Source organism: Somniosus microcephalus, unplaced genomic scaffold, assembly GCF_052327205.1.
Source record: "Somniosus microcephalus isolate GS21.2 unplaced genomic scaffold, FLI_Smic_1.0 unresolved_chr1, whole genome shotgun sequence".
NCBI lineage: Eukaryota > Metazoa > Chordata > Chondrichthyes > Squaliformes > Somniosidae > Somniosus > Somniosus microcephalus.
This window is the reverse complement of record NW_028225179.1, coordinates 112824025-112849250: the sequence shown is the minus strand read 5'-3', so window position 1 is coordinate 112849250 and position 25226 is coordinate 112824025. Positions and strand designations below refer to the sequence as shown.

Here is a 25226-nt window from a genome sequence, read left to right as displayed (position 1 = left end):
GGCTGGGGTTGTTTTCGTGGGAACAGAGGAGGCTGAGGGGAGACCATAATGAGGTGTATACAATTATGAGGGGCCTAGATAGAGTGGATAGGAAGGACCTATTTCCCATGGCAGAGAGGTTAATAACCAGAGGGCATCGATTTAACATAATTGGTAGGAGGTTGAGAGGGAATTTGAGGAAAAATATTTTCACCCAGGGGGTGGTGGGGGTCTGGAACTCACTGCCTGAAAGGGTGGTAGAGGCAGAAACCCTCATCACATTTAAAAAGTACTTGGTTGGCACTTGAAGTGCCGTAACTTACAAGGCTGCAAACTAAGTGCTGGAAAGTGGGATTAGGGTGGATAGCTCTTTGTCGGTCGGCAAGGACAAGATGGGCTGAATGGCCTCCTTCAAATTCAGTTGGAGGGTGAGAAAGTTGTATCTCAAACCAGTGTCCTGATCTTAAACAAAGGCAATTACAATGGCATGAAGGCAGAACTGGCTAAAGTGGACTGGAAAAATAAATTAATAGGTAAGACAGTTGAAATGCAGTGGCGGACATTTAAGGAGATATTTCATAACTCTCAACAAAAATATATTCCCGTGAGAAAGAAAGATTTTAAGAGAAAGGAGCAATATCCGTGGCTAACTAAGGGAGTAAAATATGCTATCAAATTGAAAATGAAGGCATACAATGTTGCCAAGATTGGTGGGAGGCCAGAGGTTTGGGAAATTTTTAAAAACCAGCCAAGGATGACTAAAATAATAATAGAGAGAGAAGATGAATTATGAGAGTAAACTGGCAAGAAATATTAAAACAAAAAGTAAGAGCTTCTACAGGTATATAAAAAGGAAGAGAGTAGCTAAAGTAAACATTGGTCCCTTAGAGCATGGGAATGGGGAATTAATAATAGGGAACGGGGAAATGGCAGAGACTCTGAACAAATATTTTGTATCTGTCTTCACGGTAGAAGACACTAACAACATCCCAATAATGGGTAATCAAGGGGCCACAAGGAGGGGGGAACTAAAGACAATCACTATCACTAAGCAAAAAGTACTTGGTAAAATAATGGGACTAATAGACAATAAGTCGCCTGGACCAGATGGCCTGCATTCCAGGGTCTTAAAAGAAGTGGTTGCAGAGATAGTGGATGCATTGGTTCCAATATACCAAAATTCCCTGGACTCTGGAGAGGTCCCAGCGGATTGGAAAACCGCAAATGTAACACCCCTATTTTAGAAAGGAGGGAGACAGAAAGCAGGAAACATCTGTCATTGGGAAAATGCTGGAGTCTTTCATTAAGGAAGCAGTAGCAGGGCATTTGGAAAATCATAATGCAGTCAAGCAGAGTCAGCATGGTTTTATGAAAGGGAAATCATGTTTAACAAATTTTCTGGAGTTCTTTGAGGATGTAATGAGTAGGGTGGATAAGGGTGAGCCAGTGGATGTGGTGCATTTGGATTTCCAGAAGGCATTCGATAAGGTGCCACATAAAAGGTTACTGTGTGGCAAAGCCACTAAGAGACTCTCACAGTGACTTGTATAATTGCCTTTAATCATGTTTATTACCTTTTAATGTTGGCTCTGGTTAAACAGAGCTAGATCGACAAAATCGCGATCTGACGCGATGACGTCATCACGTGGGTCAGGTGATGTCCCCACTGGTGGGCAACGTAATGACATCATGACATCAGAGGTAGAGGGCGTTTCCAGCCAGTCCTCGTGTGGAGTGATAGTGAATAGACTTGTTTAGAGCTTCTCCTGCATTTTCTTGTTTTGTAAAGTTTCAGTACATTAAACTCAGTTTGTTAACTACTAGTGAGTTTATAGATTCTTTGCTAGGAGTGCAGAGACTCCTACAACTGCATAAGATAAGAGCGCACGGAGTTGGGGGTAATATATTAGCCTGAATAGAAAATTGGCTAACTAACAGAAAGCAGAGAGTCAGGATAAATGTGTCATTTTCAGGTTGGCAAACTGTAACTAGTGGGGTGTCACAGGGATCAGTGCTGGGGCCTCAACTATTTACAAGCTACATTAATGACTTGTATGAAGGGACCGATTGTAATTTAGTCAAGTTTGCGGATGATACAAAGATGGGTGGGAAAGCAAGTTGTGCAGAGGACTCAAAGGGCCCAATTTTGTGGCTTGTGTGGGAAATGGTTGGGTTTCCCCAAATGTGGGGTTCTGACACACAAAAAAATGTCAGCCAGCTCCATGCAATTTTCCCTCAAGAGGCCAATTAATTGCCAGCATGTGAGCAGCCTTGCTAATTGTCCATTTCTAGTCAGAAAGCCCCACAGTATGATGTCATCATTTGTGGTGCTTTCAAGGTCCATAGCAAGCACTGCATCCTCTGAAGGCTTCCAAACAAACCATACAGGATGGCAGAGGAGCCTGCAGCAGCTGTGGCCAGTGCCAGACCCCGAGCTGCCTCCACATTCGACGAGGCTTCATTGCAGGCATTATTGGATGGGGTTAGGGCCCACAGGGAGGTCCTCTTCCCTAGGTCAGGGACGAAGAGGCCTCCCACTGAGACCAATGCTGCATGGATGCAGGTGTCAGCATATGCCAACTCGCTGGGAGTCACCAGAAGAACCTTGGCATTACATCTCTAACTCCTTCCTTTACTCCCCCACAGTACCATCCAGAGCCCCCGTCCTCACTGTGGAGGAGGAAGAGGCTGTGCAGCCAGACTCCTCAGAGAAAGCTCTAACATCTGAGGGCGCAGCGTCAGCAGAAGTAAGCGCACCCAGCACCAGCGCAGACACTCACACCTCGGGGGGACCTTCGGGACATAGAGTAGTGTTGTTACCTGGTGTTTCACAGCTCACAAGTGAGCCTCAGCAGATTCTGGAGACAGGGACAGCAGTGGAGAGTCCTCGTCGGAGGGTGCAGGACTCTGCCAGCTCAGCTCAGCTGCGCTGCATGTCGACCCTCTGCCTCTGGGTCCATCCGCAAGAGAAGAGGTGATGGATCTCCATGCACAGATGCAGGAGTCTCTGGGAGGTTTTGTCTCCAGGGTCACTGCGAGTGTGGAGTGAATGGAGGAGTCCATAGCGACCATGAGCAGAGCCTTTGTGGAGTCATTGGCGCATGAACGCATCACCATGGAAAGGTTGGCAACCTCCATGGAGGAGATGACTCGCCAGGGTACGGAAAACATGGTGAGTGCTCATAAGAGAATGACATCTCTTGAGGAGCGTTGGCCATCTATTGAACAGAGAAACCAGATCTTCATGGAAGTCCTTCTGAGCAGGACTGCCAGTGCAGAAACAGGTCCCCATGGCCCCCTAAAGCACAGCAAGGTGCTCTCAAGCCACTTCCAAGCGCTGGCCCCTTCTGGCCTGTGCAGCTTCAGGTGAGTGAGCAGCAGCCTGGTGCTCCTGGTGCTCATCATGCTGTTCCTGGTTCTGCTGCTGCCACCTCTGCTGCTGGAGATCCTCTAATGGCAAGAAGGGAAGGAAAAAAAGATGCCCCATGCTTCTCATAGATGCCTCCGCTGAGGAAGCGCTGAGTGAGGGTGGTGAGAGGGGCTTCCTAGGAGATCGCATTGGAGAAGTGTGTGAGGCTCCAACCTTCCACAGCTGTGCCTAAGCCTTGAAGAAGTAGCCCCAAGCCTGCAGCAACAAGGTCCTTCAACATACAAGTGCTGGCCCTTTAAATCGCAGCTTTTCCAAATGACCTGCAGCTGACAGCAAGCAAGCTGGCAAGCTTCACGCCAGGTTTCATCAGCGGGGTTCCCTGCAAGCGTGTTTGATGTGGAGAAAGCCCCAAAATCGCAACGGCCCCTGAAAATCGACTTAAACAAGGTAATAATTGATCATTAGAGTTCCGACGGCCAGTCCCACCAGCAGCGGGCGGGACTGAAGCGGGTCGCGGAGAAATGGCGGCCCAAAAGTCGGACGGGCTGGGAAATCAGGCGGGAGGGGGTCGCGACCCGCTTTTTCGGCGATTTTCGGCCGCCTGAAAAGCCGCCCGATGGCTGGCAGAAAATCGGGGCCAAAGAATCTGCAAAGGGATACAAACAGGCTAAGTAAGTGCGCAAACATTTGGCAGTTGGAGTATAATGTGAGAAAGTGCAAAGTTATCCACTTTGGCAGGAAAAATAAAAAAGCAAATTTTTATTTAAATGGAGAGAGATTACAAAATGCTACAGTTCAGAGGGACCTGGGGGTCCTTGTACATGAAACACAAAAAGTTAGCATGCAGGTGCAGCAAGTAATCCAAAAGGCAGATGGAATGTTGGCCTTTATTGCAAGGGGGTTGGAGTATAAAAGCAGGGAAGTCCTGCTACAACTGTATAGGGTATTGGTGAGACCACACCTGGAGTACTGCGCGCAGTTTTGGTCTCCTTACTTAAGGAAGGATATACTTGCATTGGAGGCAGTTCAGAGACGATTCATACAGTTGACTCCTGAGATGAGGGGGTTGACTTACGAGGAAAGGTTGAGCAGGTTGGGCCTATACTCATTGGAATTTAGAAGAATGGGAGGTGATCTTATTGAAACATATAGGCCTAGAAATTCGGTGGGCTGTGCCACCAGTTAGCGCCTAAAGAGGGCACCTAGTGGTTTTAACGCCACTGGCCACGCCTCCCGTGAAATTTAGCGGGGCGCTAATGGCGGCGTTAGCCTGTAGCGCTGCGACCGATGATATCATCGGTGTGCGCAGCACCCCACTACTACCCCGAACGCGATATTGGGTCGGGCCCCCCCCTGTCGCGCCGGTCGCAGCTGCCTGAGCGGTAGTGGCGCTAATTAAAGGGGAGGTGCGAGGCGGCCATTTTTTTCGCTGGCCGCCTGCCAGCACCTCCTCGCGCCGCCGTCCCCGGCCTCCTGATCCCCCCACCCGGGCAGTGCCGGCTGTGTCCCAAGAGCCCGGCACGTCTCCTCGGTGCCGGGCTCTTTTGCCAGCACTCGCGATCGGAGATCGCGCTGGTGCAGGCCCCTCCCCTTTAAGAAGGGCAGGAAGGCCTGCAGTACCGCAGCACGCCGTGCCGCAGTGTTGCACTGCGATATTCAGTTTCAGCGCCCCAAGAGGGACGCAGGGCGCCTTGAGCAGTGCCCCGATTCCGTTTGGGGCACTCAAACTGAGTATCCCGCTGGCGCTCCCGGCTCCTTCCAGGGCGGGACTTCCGGCGCCCAGGCGAGCTTGGCGCCCCGAATTTTTAGCCCATAAGATACTAAGGGGGCTCGAGAAGGTAGGTGCAGAGAGGATGTTTCCCCTTGTGGGGAAATCTAGAACTCGGGGGCATAGTTTCAGTTTAAAGGGTTGCCCTTTTAGAACTGAGAGGACAAGGAATTTCTTCTCTCAGAGGGTCGTAAATCTGTGGAATTCTCTGCCCCAGAGAGCCGTGGAGGCAGGGTCATTAAATACATTTAAGGTGGAGATAGACAGATTTTAGCAAGATAAGGGAGTGAAGGGTTATGGGGAGCGGGCAGGGAAGTGGCTTTTAGCCCAAGATCAGCCATGACCTTATTGAATGGCAGAGCAGGCTCGAGGGGCCAATTCCTGCTCCTATTTCTTATGTTCTCTGCTGTAAATTTCTATGATTCTATGAAGAAAGTTCTCGTACAAATTTCAGGAAATCCTCCCAACTTTGCCTTTTACGCTGTTATTTTTCCAGTCTATATTAGGATAATTGAAGTCCCCCATTATCCTAACTCTAAAGTTCTTGCATCTTTCAGCAATTTAGCTGAAAATTTGCTCTTCTATCATCTTCTCATGATTTGGTGGCCTGTAGTCTAGACCCAGCAGCGTAATAACCCCTCTATATTGTTCCTATGACCACTGCATTTCTACACTTTTATCACCCTTCAGAATGACTAATCATAAAAGGTGGTAGAGAGAAAACGGGGAATTACAGACCGGTAAGCCTGATATCGGTAGTGGGGAAAATGCTAGAGTCCATTATAAAAGATGTAATAGCAGAGCACTTGGAAAACATTGACAGGGTCGGACAAAGTCAACATGGATTTACAAAAGGTAAATCGTGCTTGACCAATCTACTGGAATTTTTTGAGGATGTAACTGGTAAAATAGATAAGGTAGAACCAGTGGATGTGGTGTATTTGGACTTTCAGAAGGCTTTCGATAAGGTCCCGCGTAAGAGATTAGCGTGTAAAGTTAAGGCACATGGGATTGGGGGCAAGGTATTGACTTGGATAGAGACCTGGTTGGCAGACAGAAAGCAAAGAGTTGGAATAAACGGATCTTTTTCTGAGTGGCAGGCAGTGACTAGTGGGGTACCACACGGATCGGTCCTTGGGCCCCAGCTATTCACAATATATATTAATGATCTAGACAAGGGAACTAGATGTAATATCTCCAAATTTGCAGACGACACAAAGCTGGGTGGGCGTGTGTGGTGTGAGGAGGATGCCGAGAAACTCCAAGATGATTTGGACAGGTTGGGTGATTGGGCAAAAGCATGGCAGATGCAATATAACGTGGATAAATGGGTGGTTATCCACTTTGGTAGCAAAAACAGGAATGCAGATTATTATCTGAATGGCAATAGATTGGGAGAAGGGGAAGTGCAACGAGACCTGGGTGTCCTTGTGCACCAGTCGCTGAAGGTAAGCATGCAGGTGCAGCAGGCGGTTAAGAAGGCAAATGGCATATTGGTCTTCGTAGCGAGAGGGTTTGAGTACAGGAACAAGGATGTCTTGCTGCAGTTATACAGGGCCTTGGTGAGACCACATCTTGAGTATTGTGTGCATTTTTGGTCGCCTTACCTGAGGAAGGATGTTCTTGCCATGGAAGGAGTTTAGCAAAGATTCACCAGGCTGCTACCTGGGATGGCAGGAATGACGTATGAGGAGCGATTGGGTCGATTGGGCATGTACTCGCTGGAGTTTAAAAGAATGAGAGGGGATCTCATTGAAACTTATAAAATTCTGACAGGACTGGACAGACTAGATGCAGGAAGGATGTTCCCGATGGTCGGGGAGTCCAGAACCAGGGGTCACAGTCTAACGATAAGGGGCAAGCCATTTAGGACAGAAATGAGGAGGAATTTCTTCACCCAGAGAGTGGTGAAACTGTGGAATTCTCTACCACAGAAGGCAGTAGAGGCCAATTCATTAAATATATTCAAGAAGGATTTGGATATATTTCTTAAGGCTAAAGGGATCAAGGGGTATGGGGAGAAGGCAGGGACAGGGTACTGAATTTGGATGATCAGCCATGATCGCATTGAATGGTGGAGCAGGCTCGAGGGGCCGAATGGCCTACTGCTGCTCCTATCTTCTATGTTTCTATGTTTCTATGACCTAAAATACATGGTCGTGGGAGCGCCAATGGCACAAGGTCAGAAGATCCATCACTCATCAGGGGATTTAAAGATGGAGAATAAATGTGACCTCAGCACCTTTGCCCACACCCTGAGAACAACTATTAAAAACACATCTAATCGGATATCTATCCAATTTTAGATCACATACTGAATGTTTCAAAAACAGTTACCGCCATATACAAATGGTGTCCCACAAGATCATTCATACTTTCCAAAGGTTTGGTTTTTTCCAATAGCATTTGGGTTGTGAGGGAAGAGGTCACCACTCCTTTCTTGATCTATAAGTGAGAATAAAGGTGCATATTATCCGATTCCAATTCAGTGCCTTTATTTTCTCTCCATTTCCTCCTTGTTCCATTCTTAATAATTACATTTCTTCCAAATTTTTACCCTCAAAATATCAGTGATCTTATGATTCAGTATTTAACTGTGGACGTGAACCTAAACTGAGCTTAAAATTAATGATTGGAGGTGGAACAAAGAATTTCGGAGGATACAGTTAAGCATTGGTACCGGACCCTCCCACTGTACGAGTTGGAGCTGATGTGGCATTCCAGTGCATAAACTGCCAACATGACTGGGTTGACACCCGACAAAATAGCCGAAGAAGGAATCTCGAACAAACGCATCGGCCAAGAAATTCATCTCGGCCGATGGCGGGAAACGGGCGCTATCGGATCAGCCGCCCGTTATACGCAGCGCCTGAGATTCAGTCATTGCAGTTTTGCGCCACCGCCCTAGACAAATTTCTAGCCCAAGCACTTGGGGCGGGAAAATTGGGATGATTTACGCCTCTCGTTAGTGGGGGGCGCTAACGGGGCGCAAATCCCCGAGCGCCCTGGTGCAGCGCCGCTAATGCCACCCGCGAAATTTAGCAAAAGTTTAGTGGCGGCGCTATGTGCCGGCACGCATGGCGCTGTTGCATGTAGCACCGCGATCTTCACTTGTAGTGCCCCAAGAAGGAGGTTGAGCGCTTCCAGTAGCGCCCCGCCTCCTGCTTGGCGCGCTTCCACTGAATTTCTGGCGGAGGGGCACTAACTTTTCGGGCCCCAACGACGTTAGCACCCCAAAAAGGGCGCCACCCAATTTTTCCCCCAAGTTTGTGTTTACTAAAATCGAACACCACCATTTATCACTATAAATCCGTAACCATTTTATACTCACCGGCAGTTGTTGTTCCAGTCCTCGTAAGTAGGTTTTGTTGTTTGTTCCGTCAATTATTCCGAATCTTACATATGCCATTCCTTCCACAGCTTGGCCGTATGTATGGCTTTAACAAATAATCAACAGGAGATAGAGTCATAGGCCTAGAAATTCACTGGCCTTAGCGCCGCTTTTGAGGCGCTAGAGGGCCTAGCGGCGAAGTTATGGCCAGTTTTGAAATTGACAGGGACCCTAAATCGGCGTTAGGCCGGTAGCGCTGCGCCGGCACCGATGACGTCATCGGTGTGCGCAGCGTCCCGGTTGCCATGGTAACCCGCCCGAACTCGGAAATTGAGTTGCGGCCGCCTCGCCCGTGGCAGCCGCAAGCAACGTTCTGGCAGAGGTGCCTTACAGAACTTTGCGCCGGCGCATTAAAGGCCCCGCGGCGGCCGGCCGCTTTCCCGCCGCCCGCCTGGCCGCAGCTCCCTCCCCGGACTTCCCCCCCCCCCCCCCCGGAACAGAAGCAAGCCCGGCACTTGTCCGAGGTGCCGGGCTCATTTTTAAAAAGATTATCGCGGGCCGCGGCCGGGTGCAGGCAGCTCCTCCTTAAGGGAAGGAGGAGGCCTGCACTTCCCGAACCTGCCGCACCGCAGCGGGCGCCGCAGCGCCGGAATAGCGCCGAAATTCAGCGCATAGCGCCAGTTTTCAGGCGCTAACAGCTTTCAGCAGCGCCGGCAGCCGTTTGGGCGCAGAAGTAGTGAATTTTTGGCCCGCCTAGCGCGACTTAGCTCCGGCACTAACTTCCGGCGCTAAAGCCGTCGCTGCGCCAAAACCCAATTTCTAGGCCTCAGAGTCATAACAGCACAGAAGGAGGCCATTCAGCCCATCGAGTCCGTGCCGGCTCTCTGTAGAGCAGTCCACTCAGTCCCATTCCCCCGTTCTATCCCCATAGCCCTGCAAGTTTATTTTCCTCAAGTATCTATCCAGTCTCCCCTTTGGAAACATTAAGTGTCTCCTCTTCCACCACTTCCATCGGCAGGGAGACTGAGGTCCTCACCACTCGCTGCGTAAAAAAGTTTTTCCTCACATACCCCCTGTATCACTTGCCCATAACCTTAAATCTGTGTCCCCCACTCCTTGTACCATCCACTAGTGGGAACAGCCTTTCCACGTCCAGCCTATCCAAACCCGTCATTATTCTGTACGCCTCTATCAACTCACCCCTTTGCTCTAATGAAAACAAATCCAGCTTCTCCAACCTGTTCTTGTAGCTAAGATCCCCCATCCCTGGAACCATTCCGTTAAATCTCCTCTGCACCCTCTCAAGGGCCTTCGCATCCTTACTAAAGTGTGGTGACCAGAACTGGACACTATACTCCAGTTGTGGACTAACCAGAGCTTTATAAATGTTCAGCATAACTTCTCTACTTTAGTACTCAATACCTCTATTTATGAAGCCCAAAATCCCTTATGCTTTGTTAACCACTCTCTCAAGTTAGACATATTGCTTACAATAAACCACTTCATTTTTTTAAAAAGCTCCAAGTGGAACAACACATCCCACTTTTTACATTTTCGGATCCTCGCCTGTGCCGAGTTCTCTAATCTCTTCCAGGTAGGCGTATTGAAATTTGCCTCAATACCGGAGAAAGGGAGGGAAAAATCAGTCAGAATTTCCCACTTGATTGCAAAATTATTATTTTTTTATACAGATCCGTTATATTAAAAGAAAATTACATAGTTAAAATATTGAAATATTATTTTTGCAGAAGTAAATTATAGAGGGCAATTCCGGCTTCCTTGATAGTGCTCCCAAAATCCATTTTGTTGTCAGCAAGACAATTACAGTTTGTAAGGTAAGGGGCTCAAGGCTGACCAGTGTTCCACACCCAGTTGTATAAACCTCCCACTGCAGCAAATGTCAAGTGAGGAAAATTCTAGGTAAAGCGATATCATCACGGAGGAGTCTTGGAAGTTGGTGAGCGTGGGCGAGATAAAAAAAAGATAGGCAAATATTTCGCGTATATTTAAAAAGTGGATCCAGGCAACTAAAGGCTAGTAGCCTACTATCAATAACAGACAAAAATAACTGCATCTTTTCCAAGGATGGACTAGAGGAATATTTACATATCAGCAGAATAAGGATTTGACATGGGGCGGTAAGGGCATTCCCTATTATCTACATCATGTAGACTTACAGAAGACTTTTGACAATGTCCCACATGGTAGAACTCGAATGCCACAATAAAAAATTACAAAAAAAGATTAGATAACGATATTTTACTTACTCTGCCAAGATTTTGAATTTGAATGCATCCTTTGTTATCAGATAAAACATCTCCTCTGACTTTACCTCGACCTTGAAACTAGGGAGAACTTTGAAAGATGATTTAATCAAATAAATCCGAGCATATTTATAACATAATGGCATATGCAATCCTTAAATTGTAGCAAAGTTATTAGTATAATCGAGAAATCGTGCAGAGCATTTATTTCAGCAGTTGGAGAATATTAACCACAAAATTTTCAAACAGTAATTATAACTATTTACACCAATCTAAGGGGGTACGGTAGCATAGTGGTTATGTTACCGGACTCGTAATCCAGATGCCTGGACTAATGATTCGGAGACGTGAGTTCAAATCCCACCACGGCAGCTGGGGAATTTAAATTCAGTTAATGAAATAAATCTGGATTAAAATACCACTATCAGTAATCAGAAAATACTGGATTGTTCATCTGGTTCACTAATCTCCTTTAGGGAAGGAAATCTGCCATTCTTACCCAGTCTGGCCGATATGTTCACTCCAGACCCACAGCAGTGTTGTTGAATTTTAACTACCCTCTGAAATGGCCTAGTAAGCCACTCAGTTGTATAATGTGACTCCAGACCCACAGCAATGTGGTTGATTCAAACTCCATTCCCTAGCCACTGACTCCATCCCTCTCCCTAACATCTGTCTGAGGCAGAACCACTCTGTTCACAACCTTGGTGTCATATTTGACCCTGAAATGAGCTTCCAACCACATATCCACAGCATAACAAAGATCGCCTACTTCCACGCCCGTATCCACCCTTGCCTCAGCTCATCCACTGCTGAAACCCTCATCCATGCCTTTGTTACCTCGAGACTTGACTATTCCAATGCACTCCTGGATGGCCTCCCACATTCCACCCTACGTAAACTTGAGGTGATCCAAAACTCCTAACTCGCACCAAGTCCCGTTCACCCATCATCCCTGTGCTCGCTGACATAGATTGGTTAAGCAGTGCCTCGATTTCAAAATTCTCAACCTCGTCTTCAAATTACTCCATGGCCTCGCCCCCTGCCTATCTCTGTAATCTCCTCCAGCCTCACAACCGCCCCCCCCCCCACCCCCGAGATATCTGCGCTCCTCTAATTCTGCCCTCTTGAGAATCCCTAATTATAATCGCTCAACCTTTGGAGGTCGTGCCTTCTGTTGCCTAGGCCCTAAGCTCTGGAATTCCCTGCCTAAGCCTCTCCACCTCTCTTTCCTCCTTTAAGACGTTCCTTAAAACCTAGATCTTTGACCAAGCTTTTAGTCACCTGCTTAATTTATCCTTATGTGGATCGGTGTCAAATTTGTTGTCTTAAAATAACCCTGTGCAGCACCTTGGGACATTTTACTTCGTTAAAGGTGCTATATAAATACAATTGGTTGTTATTGTTGTTGACTCTTAACTGCCCTCTGAAATGGCCTAGCAAGCCACTCAGTTGTATCAGCTGGCCCGCCACCAGCTTCTCAAGGGCAATTAGGGATGGGCAATAAATCCCGGCCTTGCCAGCGACGCCCACATCCCAAGAATGAATTTTTTAAAAAGGGGTCTACTGGATTGGCCGCCTTTTATACACATCCCTCGATTTTCCTTTCCAGTGTGGTATAAGAAAGCAGGGGAGGGGTATAAGGTGCGGCACATTGATATTGCCTGGTTTACACTTTCAGCAGAAGTTATGTTACCCCTACAATGTGTTGGAATATCCACAGTATCTGATGCTGTTCTGAGAATCGACTTTCTCTGCCTGCTCTGTTAATATAAAACCTTTGAAATAACTTTGCCCCGTATGTTTACCATGGGGAGCATTTTAACTTTGGGCGATGGTATCAAACCAGCGATAATCGAACTGGCCGCCCATTAGTCACCTGATTATCCTTTCCATCCAATTGAATGGCTGGGATAACCAGGCGAGGTGTGTAATGGGCGTTGAATTCGATGTCGTCCATGTTAGACCACTGCCCCAAAGTTAAAGGTACCTCGCTAGCTTTCAAATAGAAAAGTGCTTCTTTCCATAAAATATAAAGAAAACATTGATGCTAATTTCTTAGCACCTCTTTCATAATATGACACACTCTAGTATTGACACCGCTTGGGCTTAAAATTGTACTAGAACATAAGAAACAGGAGCAGGAGTAGGCCAATCAGCCGCTCGAGCCTGCTCTGCCATTGTGGGTTAAAACTCTACAGAAACTTAACGTATTGGTCTGAAATTCCTTTGTCTACTGGTTTAGCAACTGTGCCAACTTGCACCAAATGCGCTGTTACTTTATCATTGATTGCTAATTTTAAATGAGTTAATTCTTCCGGCAAAATTCCGCTCAAATTTCAGACAAAGGCAACATAAGAACATAAGGAATAGGAGCAGGAGTCGGTCATGTGGCTCTTCAAGCCTGCTCCGCCATTCCATGAGATCATGGCTAATCTTCTACCTCATCTCCGCTCTCCTGCATTATCCCCATTGTTGCGTTTGCAAAGATAATCCAGAGAGCGTAGAAAGAGTTCAGTTCATGTTGCTTTTATAATGGCTGCCACACACACACACTCAGGCAAAAAGCAATCGAATACCTATAAACAATACAATAACAGCACTATCAAACTCCATGTGCTCAGGCCAAGGCAATCGAGTACCTATCACCAATGTCAGACATAACATTTCCTCCCCCCTCACAGAATTTCAAACATGAAATGTAGTGACAAAGTCCTGTAGGTGGCCAGGGCGAGAACGTGTACGAACAGGCCGAGGTGTGGACTGGTGAGGAGCAGGCTGAGGCACAACATCTGCTTGGTGGTTGGCTGGCTGAGTCACATGTGCATCCCGCCACTCTGGGGATAAGGCTTGGGGGTTAGGTCCGTATAATCCCGCATCAGGCGGTGCTGGCACCTTCCGAAGGCGGCTGGCATGCCACCTAGAGCCGTCAGTGAGGCAGAAAGTGGCTGGTCCAAGTTGACGGCTGATTTGGAGAGGGGAGGACCAGAATGACACCATCTTATTATTGCGGTGAGGCCGACGGACTCTGACCCAATCGGAGACTGAGATGTTGGGTACCTTGGCCCTCTTCGACTGGTCGAAGCGGAGTTTCATCTTCTCCTGCTGTCTAGCGACTGTGGCTTGAGCCGGTGGAGCAGGGCTCTGAGCTAGTGAGGGGCGGAGCCTGCCAAGGGGCCGCATGAGTGTGATGAAATATTCCATTCATCACTGCCTGTGACTGTGGTAGGTTTCAGTGTCATTTCCCTTCCCCCAGTCCTCATTGTATTGTTTATTGGAATGTGCTGGAATGTGCTGTGTGTGTAGGGCTCCGCCCATACCTGGCCCCTTTTGTAAGCTAGCTCAGTCTGGCCTCAGTCTCCAGAAGGAAGATACCTCTCTCTCTTACGTGTTACTTTCTAAGTTAATAAAAGCCTTGTTTTGTTTCGCTAACATCGAGTCTCGGAATTATTGAGGCACATCAATTTTATTAACTTATTTTTCAACACTATGGATCAACTCCTGAAACCCGAACGTTTGGATTTGGATCAACATGCTCCGGACGCATCAGCACGCTTCGGACACTGGTTTGAGTGTATGGAATTCTTCCTGGACAATTCTGCAGCCATCAAAGACGCTACGGACGCTGCGAGGATGAGACTCGGAATTCTGCGGAATTGGGTAAGCCACCGGGTTTACCCCCTCATCCAAGACGCCGATACGTACCTGGCCGCCTGCGACATCTTAAAGGCGCATTACCAGCAGCCTACGAATGAGGTGTATGCTAGGCATCTGCTCGCTACTCGCGCACAGCGACCTGGGGAATCGGTGGAGGAGTTCCTAAGCACCCTGAAAATGCTTGGCAAAGACTGCAAGTGCCGAGATGTAAAAGCCGCAGTGTACACTGACGAGCTTGTTCGCGATGCCTTTATCACAGGCCTCAGCTCCACTTACATCCGGCAAAGACTGCTGGAAAAAACGGGGTTGGACCTGAAACAGGCTGCAGACACCGCGCGATCCCTGGATGTGGCCCAGAGAAACTCGGACGCCTACTCTTCAGCCCGCGCCGTCCACGCCGCCACGTGTGCACCGAGGGAGCCGCCATCTTGGAAGGCATCTTCCCCGCCCGGCAGCCCGACACCGGCGGGGCCCCGCTCTCCCCCCAGAAGCCCTACGACAGCCGCAACGCGTCAGGGACCCAACTGCTACTTCTGCGGGCAGCCAAAACACACCAGAAACCTGTGCCCGGCGAAAGGCACCACCTGCTTTAAGTGCGGTAAGAAGGGGCACTTCGGGAAGGTGTGCAGAGGGAACCCCGCCGGAAAACCAACCGCCGGAAAACCCGCCACCGCCGCGTGTGCGCCGTGGGAGCGGCCATCTTGGACGCCATCTTGCCCGACCTCGTGGGGTCCGCCATCTTATGAGCAGACAGCGTGGATGCCATCTTGTATCGATCAGGGCCCTACAGTGGCATCGGTCACAGTGGACCAGACCAGGCCGCACCCGCTATCCAAATCAATGGTGGACATCGAGGTAAACGGGTGCCGGGTTAAATGTTTAATTGACAGTGGAAGCACGGAGAGTTTTATCCACCCTGAACTGGCACAGCAACTCTCCCTAAAGGTGGTCCCTGCTCAGGGTACCATCTCTATGGCTGATAAAACCCAGACATCGACCATTCTGGGTTACTGCACGGTACAATTGGGCGTTAACGGAACTGTATACGATAATTTTAAAGTATTAATCATGAAGAACCTATGTGCGAGCGTGATCTTGGGCCTGGATTTCCATGCAACCACCAAAGCATCACGCTCAAGTACGGTGGGTCCCAGCCGCCCCTCACAGTGTGCGGTCTGGCTACCCTGAAGGTAAAGCCGCCTTCGCTATTCGCGAACCTTACCCCTAACTGCCGGCCAATAGCGACCAAAAGCAGGAGGTACAGCTGGGAGGACAGGCGGTTTATCGCGACCGAGGTGGACAGGCTCCTGAAAGAGCGCATTATTGAACGCAGCAACATCCTGTGGCGCGCCCAAGTGGTAGTGGTAAGGGGTAGCGAGAAGAAACGGATGGTGATCGACTATAGTCAAACGATCAACAGGTACACCCAACTAGACGCCTACCCGCTACCCCGCATATCAGAAATGGTGAACCAAATCGCCCAATACCGGGTGTTCTCCACCATCGACCTCAAGTCAGCGTACCACCAGCTCCCTATCAGACCAGAGGACCACCCGTACACCACCTTCGAGGCGAACGGACGCCTCTACCAATTCCTCAGAGTCCCCTTTGGGGTGACGAATGGGGTCTCGGTTTTTCAGAGGGAGATGGACCGCATGGTCGATGACCACCACTTGCAGGCAACCTTCCCCTACCTCGACAACGTCACCATCTGCGGCCACAATCAGCAGGATCACGACTCGAACCTCGAGAGGTTCCTGGAAACCGCACAAAAACTCAACCTCACCTACAACGAGGACAAGTGCGTTTTCAACACCACGCGCCTCTGCATACTAGGCAGCGTGGTGGAGAATGGGGAAATCGGACCAGACCCCGACCGATTGCGCCCCCTACGGGAGCTGCCCCTGCCCAACACTCCCAAAGCCCTGAAAAGGTGCCTGGGGTTATTTTCTTATTATTCCCAATGGGTCCCCAACTACTCCGACAAAGCCCGCCCCCTCTTGAAAGCATCCTCTTTTCCGCTCTCTGCTGAAGCCCACGCCGCCTTCAAAAGCATTAAGCAGGATATTGAGTGGGCCACGCTACAGGCAGTGGACGAGAACACTCCATTTCAAGTGGAAAGTGATGCGTCTGACTTCGCCTTGGCGGCCACCCTCAACCAGGCGGGGCGGCCCGTAGCTTTCTTCTCGAGGACCCTCCAAGGGCCCGAGATCAGACACTCCTCCGTGGAAAAGGAGGCCCAAGCCATCGTGGAGGCAGTGCGCCACTGGCGCCACTACCTAGCCGGCAAACGCTTCACCCTACTTACCGACCAGCGGTCGGTAGCGTTTATGTTCAATAATAAACAGAGGGGGAAGATTAAAAATGATAAGATTCTTAGGTGGCGGATCGAGCTCTCCACCTTCGAGTACGACATCATTTACCGGCCAGGGGCCCTTAACGAATCCCCTGACGCCCTCTCATGAGGGATGTGTGCCAGCGCCAACGGGGATCGGCTACAGACCCTCCACAACGACCTCTGCTACCCAGGGGTCACGCGGCTGTTCCACTTCATAAAGTCCCGTAACTTACCCTACTCGATTGAGGAAGTTCGGTCTCTGACCAGGAACTGCCGCACTTGCGCTGAGTGCAAGCCTCGGTTCTACCGCCCAGATAGAGCCCACTTAATCAAAGCTACACGGCCCTTTGAGCGGCTCAGCTTAGATTTCAAGGGCCCCCTCCCGTCCGTCGACCGCAATGTTTACTTCCTGAACATTGTGGACGAATACTCCCGGTTCCCATTCGCCTTCCCCTGCCCAGACATGACCAGCGCCACGGTCATTAAATGCCTCAACAGCTTGTTCTGCCTGTTCGGTATGCCGAGCTACATCCATACGGATAGGGGGGCGTCCTTCATGAGTGACGAGCTACGCCAGTACATGCTGTCCAAGGGGATCGCCACGAGCCGTACCACCAGCTACAACCCCCGGGGTAACGGCCAAGTGGAGCGAGAGAACGGGACAGTATGGAAAGCAGTCACTCTAGCTCTAAGGACCAAGGGCCTCCCTATCTCCCGCTGGCAGGAAGTCCTCTCGGATGTGCACCATTCGATACGGTCGCTAATGTGAACGGCCACTAATGCCACGCCTCATGAACGAATGTTTGCCTTTCCCCGGAAATCCACCTCAGGCGTATCCATGCCGTCATGGCTCTCCACCCCAGGTCCGGTACTCGTGCGAAGGCATGTGAGGGGCCACAAGACGGACCCTCTCGTGGAGCCAGTACACCTACTCCACGCCAACCCCCAATACGCATATGTCCGGCACGCCGACGGGAGGGAGGACACCGTGTCCATAAAAGACATCGCCCCAGCCGGCATCGACAACAACCACGGCAATAGCAGCAACAACGATCACAGCAACTCTTACCCACCCACTACTCTTTCATCACCCCCGGAAGAACATCGACCAACGGCACCCCCACCAACTACCCCTTCAACAACCCTGGCGGCACCCCCGGCAGAGACCCAGGAGACTACCGGGGACACCCAGCCGACACCCGCGGCACCACAACAGCCACGTCGGTCGCAGAGGACTATCAAACCCCCGAACAGACTAAATCTATAGAAGGGGTGAATGTGATGAAATATTCCATTCATCACTGCCTGTGACTGTGGTCGGTTTCAGTGTCATTTCCCTTCCCCCAGTCCTCATTGTATTGTTTATTGGAATGTGCTGGAATGTGCTGTGTGTGTAGGGCTCCGCCCATACCTGGCCCCTTTTGTAAGCTAGCTCAGTCTGGCCTCAGTCTCCAGAAGGAAGATACCTCTCTCTCTTACGTGTTACTTTCTAAGTTAATAAAAGCCTTGTTTTGTTTCGCTAACATCGAGTCTCGGAATTATTGAGGCACATCAATGAGCTCATGGCCTAGCATGAGGGATGCGGGTGAGATCCCTGTAGTGGAATGCTGGGAGGCTCTGTAGTGCAGCAGTGTCTGGAGGAGGGCCTTGTCAAATGCACACCCCTGGGATAGGTGTGCTCTGAGGCCATTTTTCAGTGTCTGGTTAAAACGCTCCACCCCCCCATTTGACTCGGGGTGGTAGTACGCTGTGTGAATGTGACGGATGCCCTCACTCTCAAGGTAAGAGGAGAGTTCCGAAGAGACCATTTGGGGGCCATTGTCTGTGGTGATGGCCTTTGGATGCCCCCAGTGGGAGAAGAGGGACTCAAGGATATCAATGATGACCCGAGAGGTGACGGAACCCACGGCAGTGACCTCTGGCCATTTTGAGTGCAGGTCATAGGTCACCACTAGGAACCGTTGATGGTGGGGGACACCATGGATCTCCCCGCAGACGTCCAGCTGCAGATGCTCCCAGGGCTGAGAGGGCCAGGCAAGGGGTTGCAGGGGTGGGGGAGCTTGGTGGCCAGTCTTGCCACTTACAAGGCAAGCTGCACAGTCCTTGACCAGGGCCTCGATTTCCCTGTCGATACCCAGCCACCACACTAGGTCTCGGCATCGTTGTTTGAGCTTCACTATGCCCAAGTGGCCCTCATGCGCCATGGATAAAACATGCGCATGAAGGGCACTTGGGACCACAGTGCAGAGCCCACATGCAACACAGGAGTCATTCCAGCAGGAGAGCTCCTCTTTAACTCTGGAGTAGGAAGACAGTTCCTCAGGCACCTTGCGAGGCCAGCCATCTCTGATGAAGGTGCACAGCTGGGAGAGGGCCGGATCCAGTTCAGAGGCCTCTTTGAGCTCCTGGAGAGAGACTGTGGTTTGGAGAGGCGTGTGCAGCATCTGGACGATATCCTGTTCCACATGTTCAGACCTGACGAGTGGGGCTGGGGCAGAGACAGTGCGGGAGAGCAGATCTGCAACAACATTGTCACATCCTGGTGTGAACTGGAGACTGAAATTGTATTGGCGGAGGCGGTCAGACCAGCGGTGACGACGCAGTGGTCTGTGGCCTGTGCCGGATGTCGACAGCAGGGCAGTGAGAGCCTGGTGATCGGTTCGCAGGGTGAAGGCACGGCCATACGTGTACAAGTGCCACCGCTCACATGCCCAGATGCACGCCAGCGCCTCAGACTCACCTACTGAGTACTTCTGTTCAGTGGGGCTAAGGGCTCGGGAGGCAAAGGCGATTGGTTTCTCCACTCCATTCTGTATCTGCGATAACACCGCCCCCACAGCTGCAGCAGACGCGTTGCAGCTGACGAGGGTGGGGCTGGCGACGTCAAAGTGAGCCAACACTGGAGGCGACGTGAGCTGCGATTTGAGGAGGCGAACAGCTTCCGTACAGGCTTGTGACCACACCCAGGGCTCATCCTTTCGCAGGAGCTGGCGCAGTGGGGCTGTGGTGGCTGAGTACTGGGGCAAAAACTTCAGGTAGTACCCAGTCATGCCAAGGAAGGAGGCAACCTGTGCTGCAGAGCTGGGCTTTGGGATGCTGTGAATGGCATTCACGTTTGACTGGAGTGGGGATATACCGTCAGCCGACAACCGAAACCCCACAAATTCGATCTCTGAAACAGCAAAGACACGCTTTTCGCCATTCAGTGTGAGCTTGTGTTTTGCTAGAGCTGTGAAAACTCTGTGAAGGCGTTCGTCATGAGTGGAGGTCGAAGGCCCATGCACGACGATGTCATCCAGGTAGATGGCCACCCCAGGAATGCCCGCGAGCACAGAGGACATCACCTTTTGGAAGCAGCTGGGTGCAGAGCTACGTCCAAATGGCATCCTGGTGTACCGAAAGACGCCAGCATGTGTCACAAAAGCAGTGAGGTCCCTGCTGCTGGGGTGGAGGGGACCCTGTAGATAGCCCTGTCGAAGGTCCAGTTTCGAGCACAGGATGGAACCATAGAACTGCGCTGTGAGTTCCTCTGACGTGGGCAGTGGATACTTGTCAGGGATTACGGCCTTATTCACTGCTCGAAGATCGACACAGACGCGTAGACCACCTGACTTTTTCGTTGCGACCACCAGGTTGGAGACCCATGGGGAGGCATCAACTGGTTCGACGATGCTGGCTTCCAGTTGCTGCTTTAGTTCAGCTGTGACCCCGTCATGGAGAGCAAGCGGGATGCGGCAGAGTGGCTGAATGACAGGGGTAACGGTGGAGTCAACCATGGGCTGGTGGGTGAAGGCAGTCAGGCAGCCCAGACCCTTGAAGAGTGCTGGCCATGTTTGGCGCCATGGTGAGGCGACGTGCAGAATCGCAGACCCGTCGGTGTCCAAGAGAGAAAAACCCAGGTCAGTGAAAAGATCCAGTCCCATCAGGTTAGCTCCTTGGCGTGCCACATGAAAACAAAAATCTGGCAAAACTTTTGTTCCATAGCATACAGTGAGTTTGACTGAGCCCACTAGTCCAATTTTTGAATTACCATACCCGCAAAGGGTAGTGGAGGGCGCAGAGAGTGGCAGGGAGCTGAAAAACCATTTGAATGTGTCCACATTCAGCAGTGAGACGCTGGCACCGGTACCCACATCATTCAGGTTAATTGTGTATGATTTGAAAGCCACTACTGGCCCAGAGCTCACGTTGTGAATTATACTGCTTGAGGACTGAGAGTGTTCATTTGTAGCAACCGGGGCAGAGCGGCAGACATTGGCAAAGTGATTTTGTTTTCCACAATTGCGACAGGCTTGGCCGCGCGCGGGGCAATTCTGCGCTCTGGTAGCATGTGAACGATATCCACAGTTTCCACACTGTTGCCGTGGTAGCGCGCGTTGCTGCCGTCGTGCGAGCATTACCGTGTCAGAGCTGTCGGGGCCGAGGGCGCTGTCACTGGGTGTGTGTGCTAGTTTCGTTGCACATTCGGCTGCAGACTCCACTTGAAAGGCAATGTTGACTGCCTGTGACGACGACAGATTGTCGGACTCGAGTAAAAGTCTTTCACGCACTCTCACGTTGTTTATGTGCTCTATTAGTTGATCACGCACCATCTCATCTTGTAATGCACTGAACTTGCACGAGCTAGCTAACCCCCTCAAATTAGCCATGTATTGATGCACAGACTCGCCGGGGAGTTGGTGACGCTGTCTAAAAATGAATCGCCGCAGGAGGGCACTTTGTGGGGCAGAGAAGTGTGTGCTTAACAGAGCCACAACCTCATCATATGTTTGGATTGAGTCTGCTGTGCATAATGTCCCAAGAACACGCTGGCCCTCCGCTCCCAAGCAATGGGATAACAGTGCCTTTTTCCGAGCCGTACTCACAGTTTCTAGTCCAAGAGCAATGAGGAAGGGTTCAAAGGACTGTAACCAGCGAACCCATGGGATCGGGGGCTCACCTGGTAGTGCAAGGGAGGGAGGAGGTGGTGGAAGAGAGATTTCAACCATCCTTGTCGCCAAATGTTGCGTTTGCAAAGATAATCCAGAGAGCGTAAGAAGAGTTCAGTTCATGTTGCTTTTATAATGGCTGCCACACACACACACTCACACACTCAGGCAAAAAGCAATCGAATACCTATACACAATACAATGATAACAGCACTATCAAACTCCATGTGCTCAGGCCAAGGCAATCGAGTTCCTATTACCAATGTCAGACATAACACCCGTATCCCTTGATCCCCTTAATATTCAAAAATCCATCGATCTCTGTTTTGAATATACTCAACGACTCAGCCTCCACAGCCCTCTGGGGTAGAGAATTCCAAAGATTCACCACCCTCTGAGTGAAGAAATTTCTCCTCATCTCAGTCCTAAATGGCCAACCCCTTACTCTGAGACTGTGACCCTTGGTTCTAGACTCCCCAGACAGGGGGAACATCCTTCCTGCATCTACCCTGTCAAGCCCTGTAAGAATTTTGTTTGTTTCAATGAGATCACCTCTCATTCTTCTAAACCCTAGAGAATACAGGCCTAGTCTACTCAATCCCTCCTCACAGGACAATCCCCCCAACCCAGGAACCAGCCTGGTGAACCTTCGTTGCCCTCCCTCTATGGCAAGTATATCGTTCCTTAGGTAAGGACAACAATTTTAAAACTACTGTTTAAGGAAATATGCGAGAGGCATAATTTCTCAGCATACTGTAGAACAACAAATGGATAACTGTTTACAAAGCATATTATAAGACTGGAAAGTACCAAGCCTTACTTATTTAAAATGTACACTGCATTCTGTAACTTGTATAGCTTAAGCAATCTTACCTAAAAGCAGATACCCTGCGCTGCTCAGCCAATGCTTGCTTTTTAATCCTGCATCTCCCATTCTCATTTGAAATGTTTCTATATACCTAGACCTGTCTTGCGTTGGAGCATATCGCCCTCGGTTATGGAGCAGGCCCGTCGTCAAGGTGAACGGAAATGAGGCGTAAAACGGGCAGCCATCCGCTATTGCCCGCTTTCCATCCACCAGTGCAGGTGAAAATTCACCCCGTGGACTTTGCTCCCCAAGCAAGGCTGGTGAAAAGTAATCCCCATTACATAGATGTAGACAGCCAGATAACTATTCGTGTCAATTAATCTCTTCCTTATCTATATGTACTTTGGATATTCATGGCTCAGAAATTCATCTTGGGATGTGGGGTGGCGCAAAGCGGGCGATGTCGGATCGGCCGCCCGTCATATGCAGCCGCCTCACAGACTGCAATGGAACTGACTATCAGGTTCTGCGTATAATGAGCGGCTCGTATTTCTCAGCCCACTGCCTCAATCAACAGCCTGAGGTAATTTTTCAGAAATGTTAAAACCTTCCAAACCTAATTGGAAACCTTGGCAACTGAAACGAATTCGTACATTATTTTTCGCTGAAAATTTAAATAGGTTAATAAGTGTTACCGAATTCCTTGACCTCAAATTGCGTGAACACCATGGACATTGGTGAATCGTCAAACTGCACCTCAATTCGCCAAATGCCGGGCCTGTTTAGGAAAGGAAAACAGAACATACTTCAGTGTATTTCCTCGACTTTATCTTACAATGGTTACACCTCGATGATAAAACCAAAAAAATAGCGAAGATGACTGTATTGGGGACTTGGGCGGATATGGAGATATTCCACTGGCCACCTATTGTACACCCCTCCTGATATTCAGTTCCATTGAAGTCTAATGGGTGGCCCATTTTGCGCTAGTGCCCAAGATCAGTTTCTACCCCATTATGCTTTGGGGGGGCTTTCTTCTCTGGGGGTGATTTTAACTTTTACCTCAGGCTGTACAACAGGTGCTAGCCATTTTATACCATATCCGATTTTCCATTAGGCCATATTTTGCGACCCCCACGGGTGTGAACGAGGTGCATACCCTCCCGTAGGGGCTGCGCATATTCCGTGTGTAGGCCTGCGAAGCGCACGCACTGAAACCCGGTGTAATGATATCAGCAAATAGCGATGTTATTTGCCTGTTAGATTATCATGCCTTACCAGCATGTTTGCATGTATTGATTACTTATGCCTGACCAGCAGAGGTCATGTGAGAGACAAGCAGTAGAGTTTAGTTTCAGTTTCATTCTAGATGCATCACTAGCATGATGTCTCCTGTAAATGCTGTATAAAGAGTTGAACAGACTTTAGAATAAAAGACATTCTCTTTCATAAATGTCTCGTCATTGAACCCACAAAGAAATCAATACATGGTGTCAGTAGTGGGATTGAAAGAGATGAAGAGAAAAAATCTGAAGTTAAATCAGCTCTCCACAAATTAGCAAGCCAAAAGAGAACATCGTTGCTTACCATTGGAGAATAGCTAACAAAGTGAAAAAATGGAAGGTTTACACCCACCGGCGACGCTTCAGTTGACAGGTAATGTGGCTGAAAATTGGAGAAGGTTCAAACAACGTGTGGGGTTGTATTTATCAGCAATCGGAGCTGATGAGAAAAGTAATAAAAAGAAATCGTCACTGTTCTTACATGTCGTGGGTGATGAAGCGCTGGAGGTGCATAATAACTTCACATTCGCTGTTGATGGAGACAAAATGAAGCTAGATAAAATAATGGAACAGTTTGAGGCCTACTGCATACCTAAACATAACGTGACATTTGAGAGGCACAGATTTTTCACATGTGTACAGAAAACGGGTGAGACTATTGATCAGTGTGTGACTGAACTGAGAAACCGAAGCAAAACATGTGAATTTGGGGGACTGACAGACTCGCTGATAAAAGACAGACTGGTGTGTGGTATTCCAGATAATGGTCGAAGGGAAAGACTGCTAAGAGAGCAAGATCTAGACCTGGGAAAAGCCATAGCACTGTGTAGGGCTACAGAGACTGTGAAGTTGCAGGCAAAGGAGCTGTTCAGTGACAGTAGCTGCAACATGGATGCAGTGAGAATGAACGGACACAAACCGTTTAACAAAAAGAGCGCCAATGTGAAAAAAGAGGCATGGCCAGCGAACAAAAATGAAAGAGACTATTGAAAGACATGTAGTCAATGCGGTACACAGAATCCACCAAAAAAGAGTCCAGCATATGGTAAAACAAGCAATAGTTGCAACAAAATCAACCATTATGCCCGTTGCTGTAAGAACCAAGCGCAACAAAGCAAGGTCCATACAGAAGATGAAAGCGAGATAGAGGAGTTCAATGTAGTTGTTGTGTCTGAAAACTAAAAAGAAGAAAGAGACTGGATGTTGACACTTAAAGTGAATGACATACACATTCCATTTAAATTGGATACTGGAGCACAAGTTAATCTGATATCAGAGACTGATTTTAAGAAAATTAGACCAGACCAAAGATACATGGAATAAAAGTGAAAGTGACAGGATACACAGGTAAGATGCATTGTCAAAGTAACACACAAGGACAGAGAGCACACGCTAGCATTAATCGTGGTGCCAAAGGATGTGCAAGCCATACTAGGTTTAAAAGCCTGTGAGAGACTGAACCTGGTAAAGAGAGTCCTCGTTGTGGAAAGCGAAGGAGAG

The 25226-nt window shown here is 49.3% G+C and overlaps 1 protein-coding gene across 1 annotated transcript in view; it reads right to left on the bottom strand.

Moving 5' to 3' along the window:
* The window catches only part of LOC147095717 (complement C4-like), a 383861-nt gene that overhangs the window by 269262 nt on the left and 89373 nt on the right, over window positions 1-25226 (bottom strand). Inside the window, exons 6-9 of the mRNA XM_085973700.1 lie at window positions 23139-23221; window positions 10716-10803; window positions 8449-8554; window positions 7433-7562 (exon numbers count right to left, since the gene is read on the bottom strand). Of these exons, the coding sequence (XP_085829826.1) occupies window positions 7433-7562; window positions 8449-8554; window positions 10716-10803; window positions 23139-23221 (407 nt within the window). The remainder of the gene's footprint in view (window positions 1-7432; window positions 7563-8448; window positions 8555-10715; window positions 10804-23138; window positions 23222-25226) is intronic.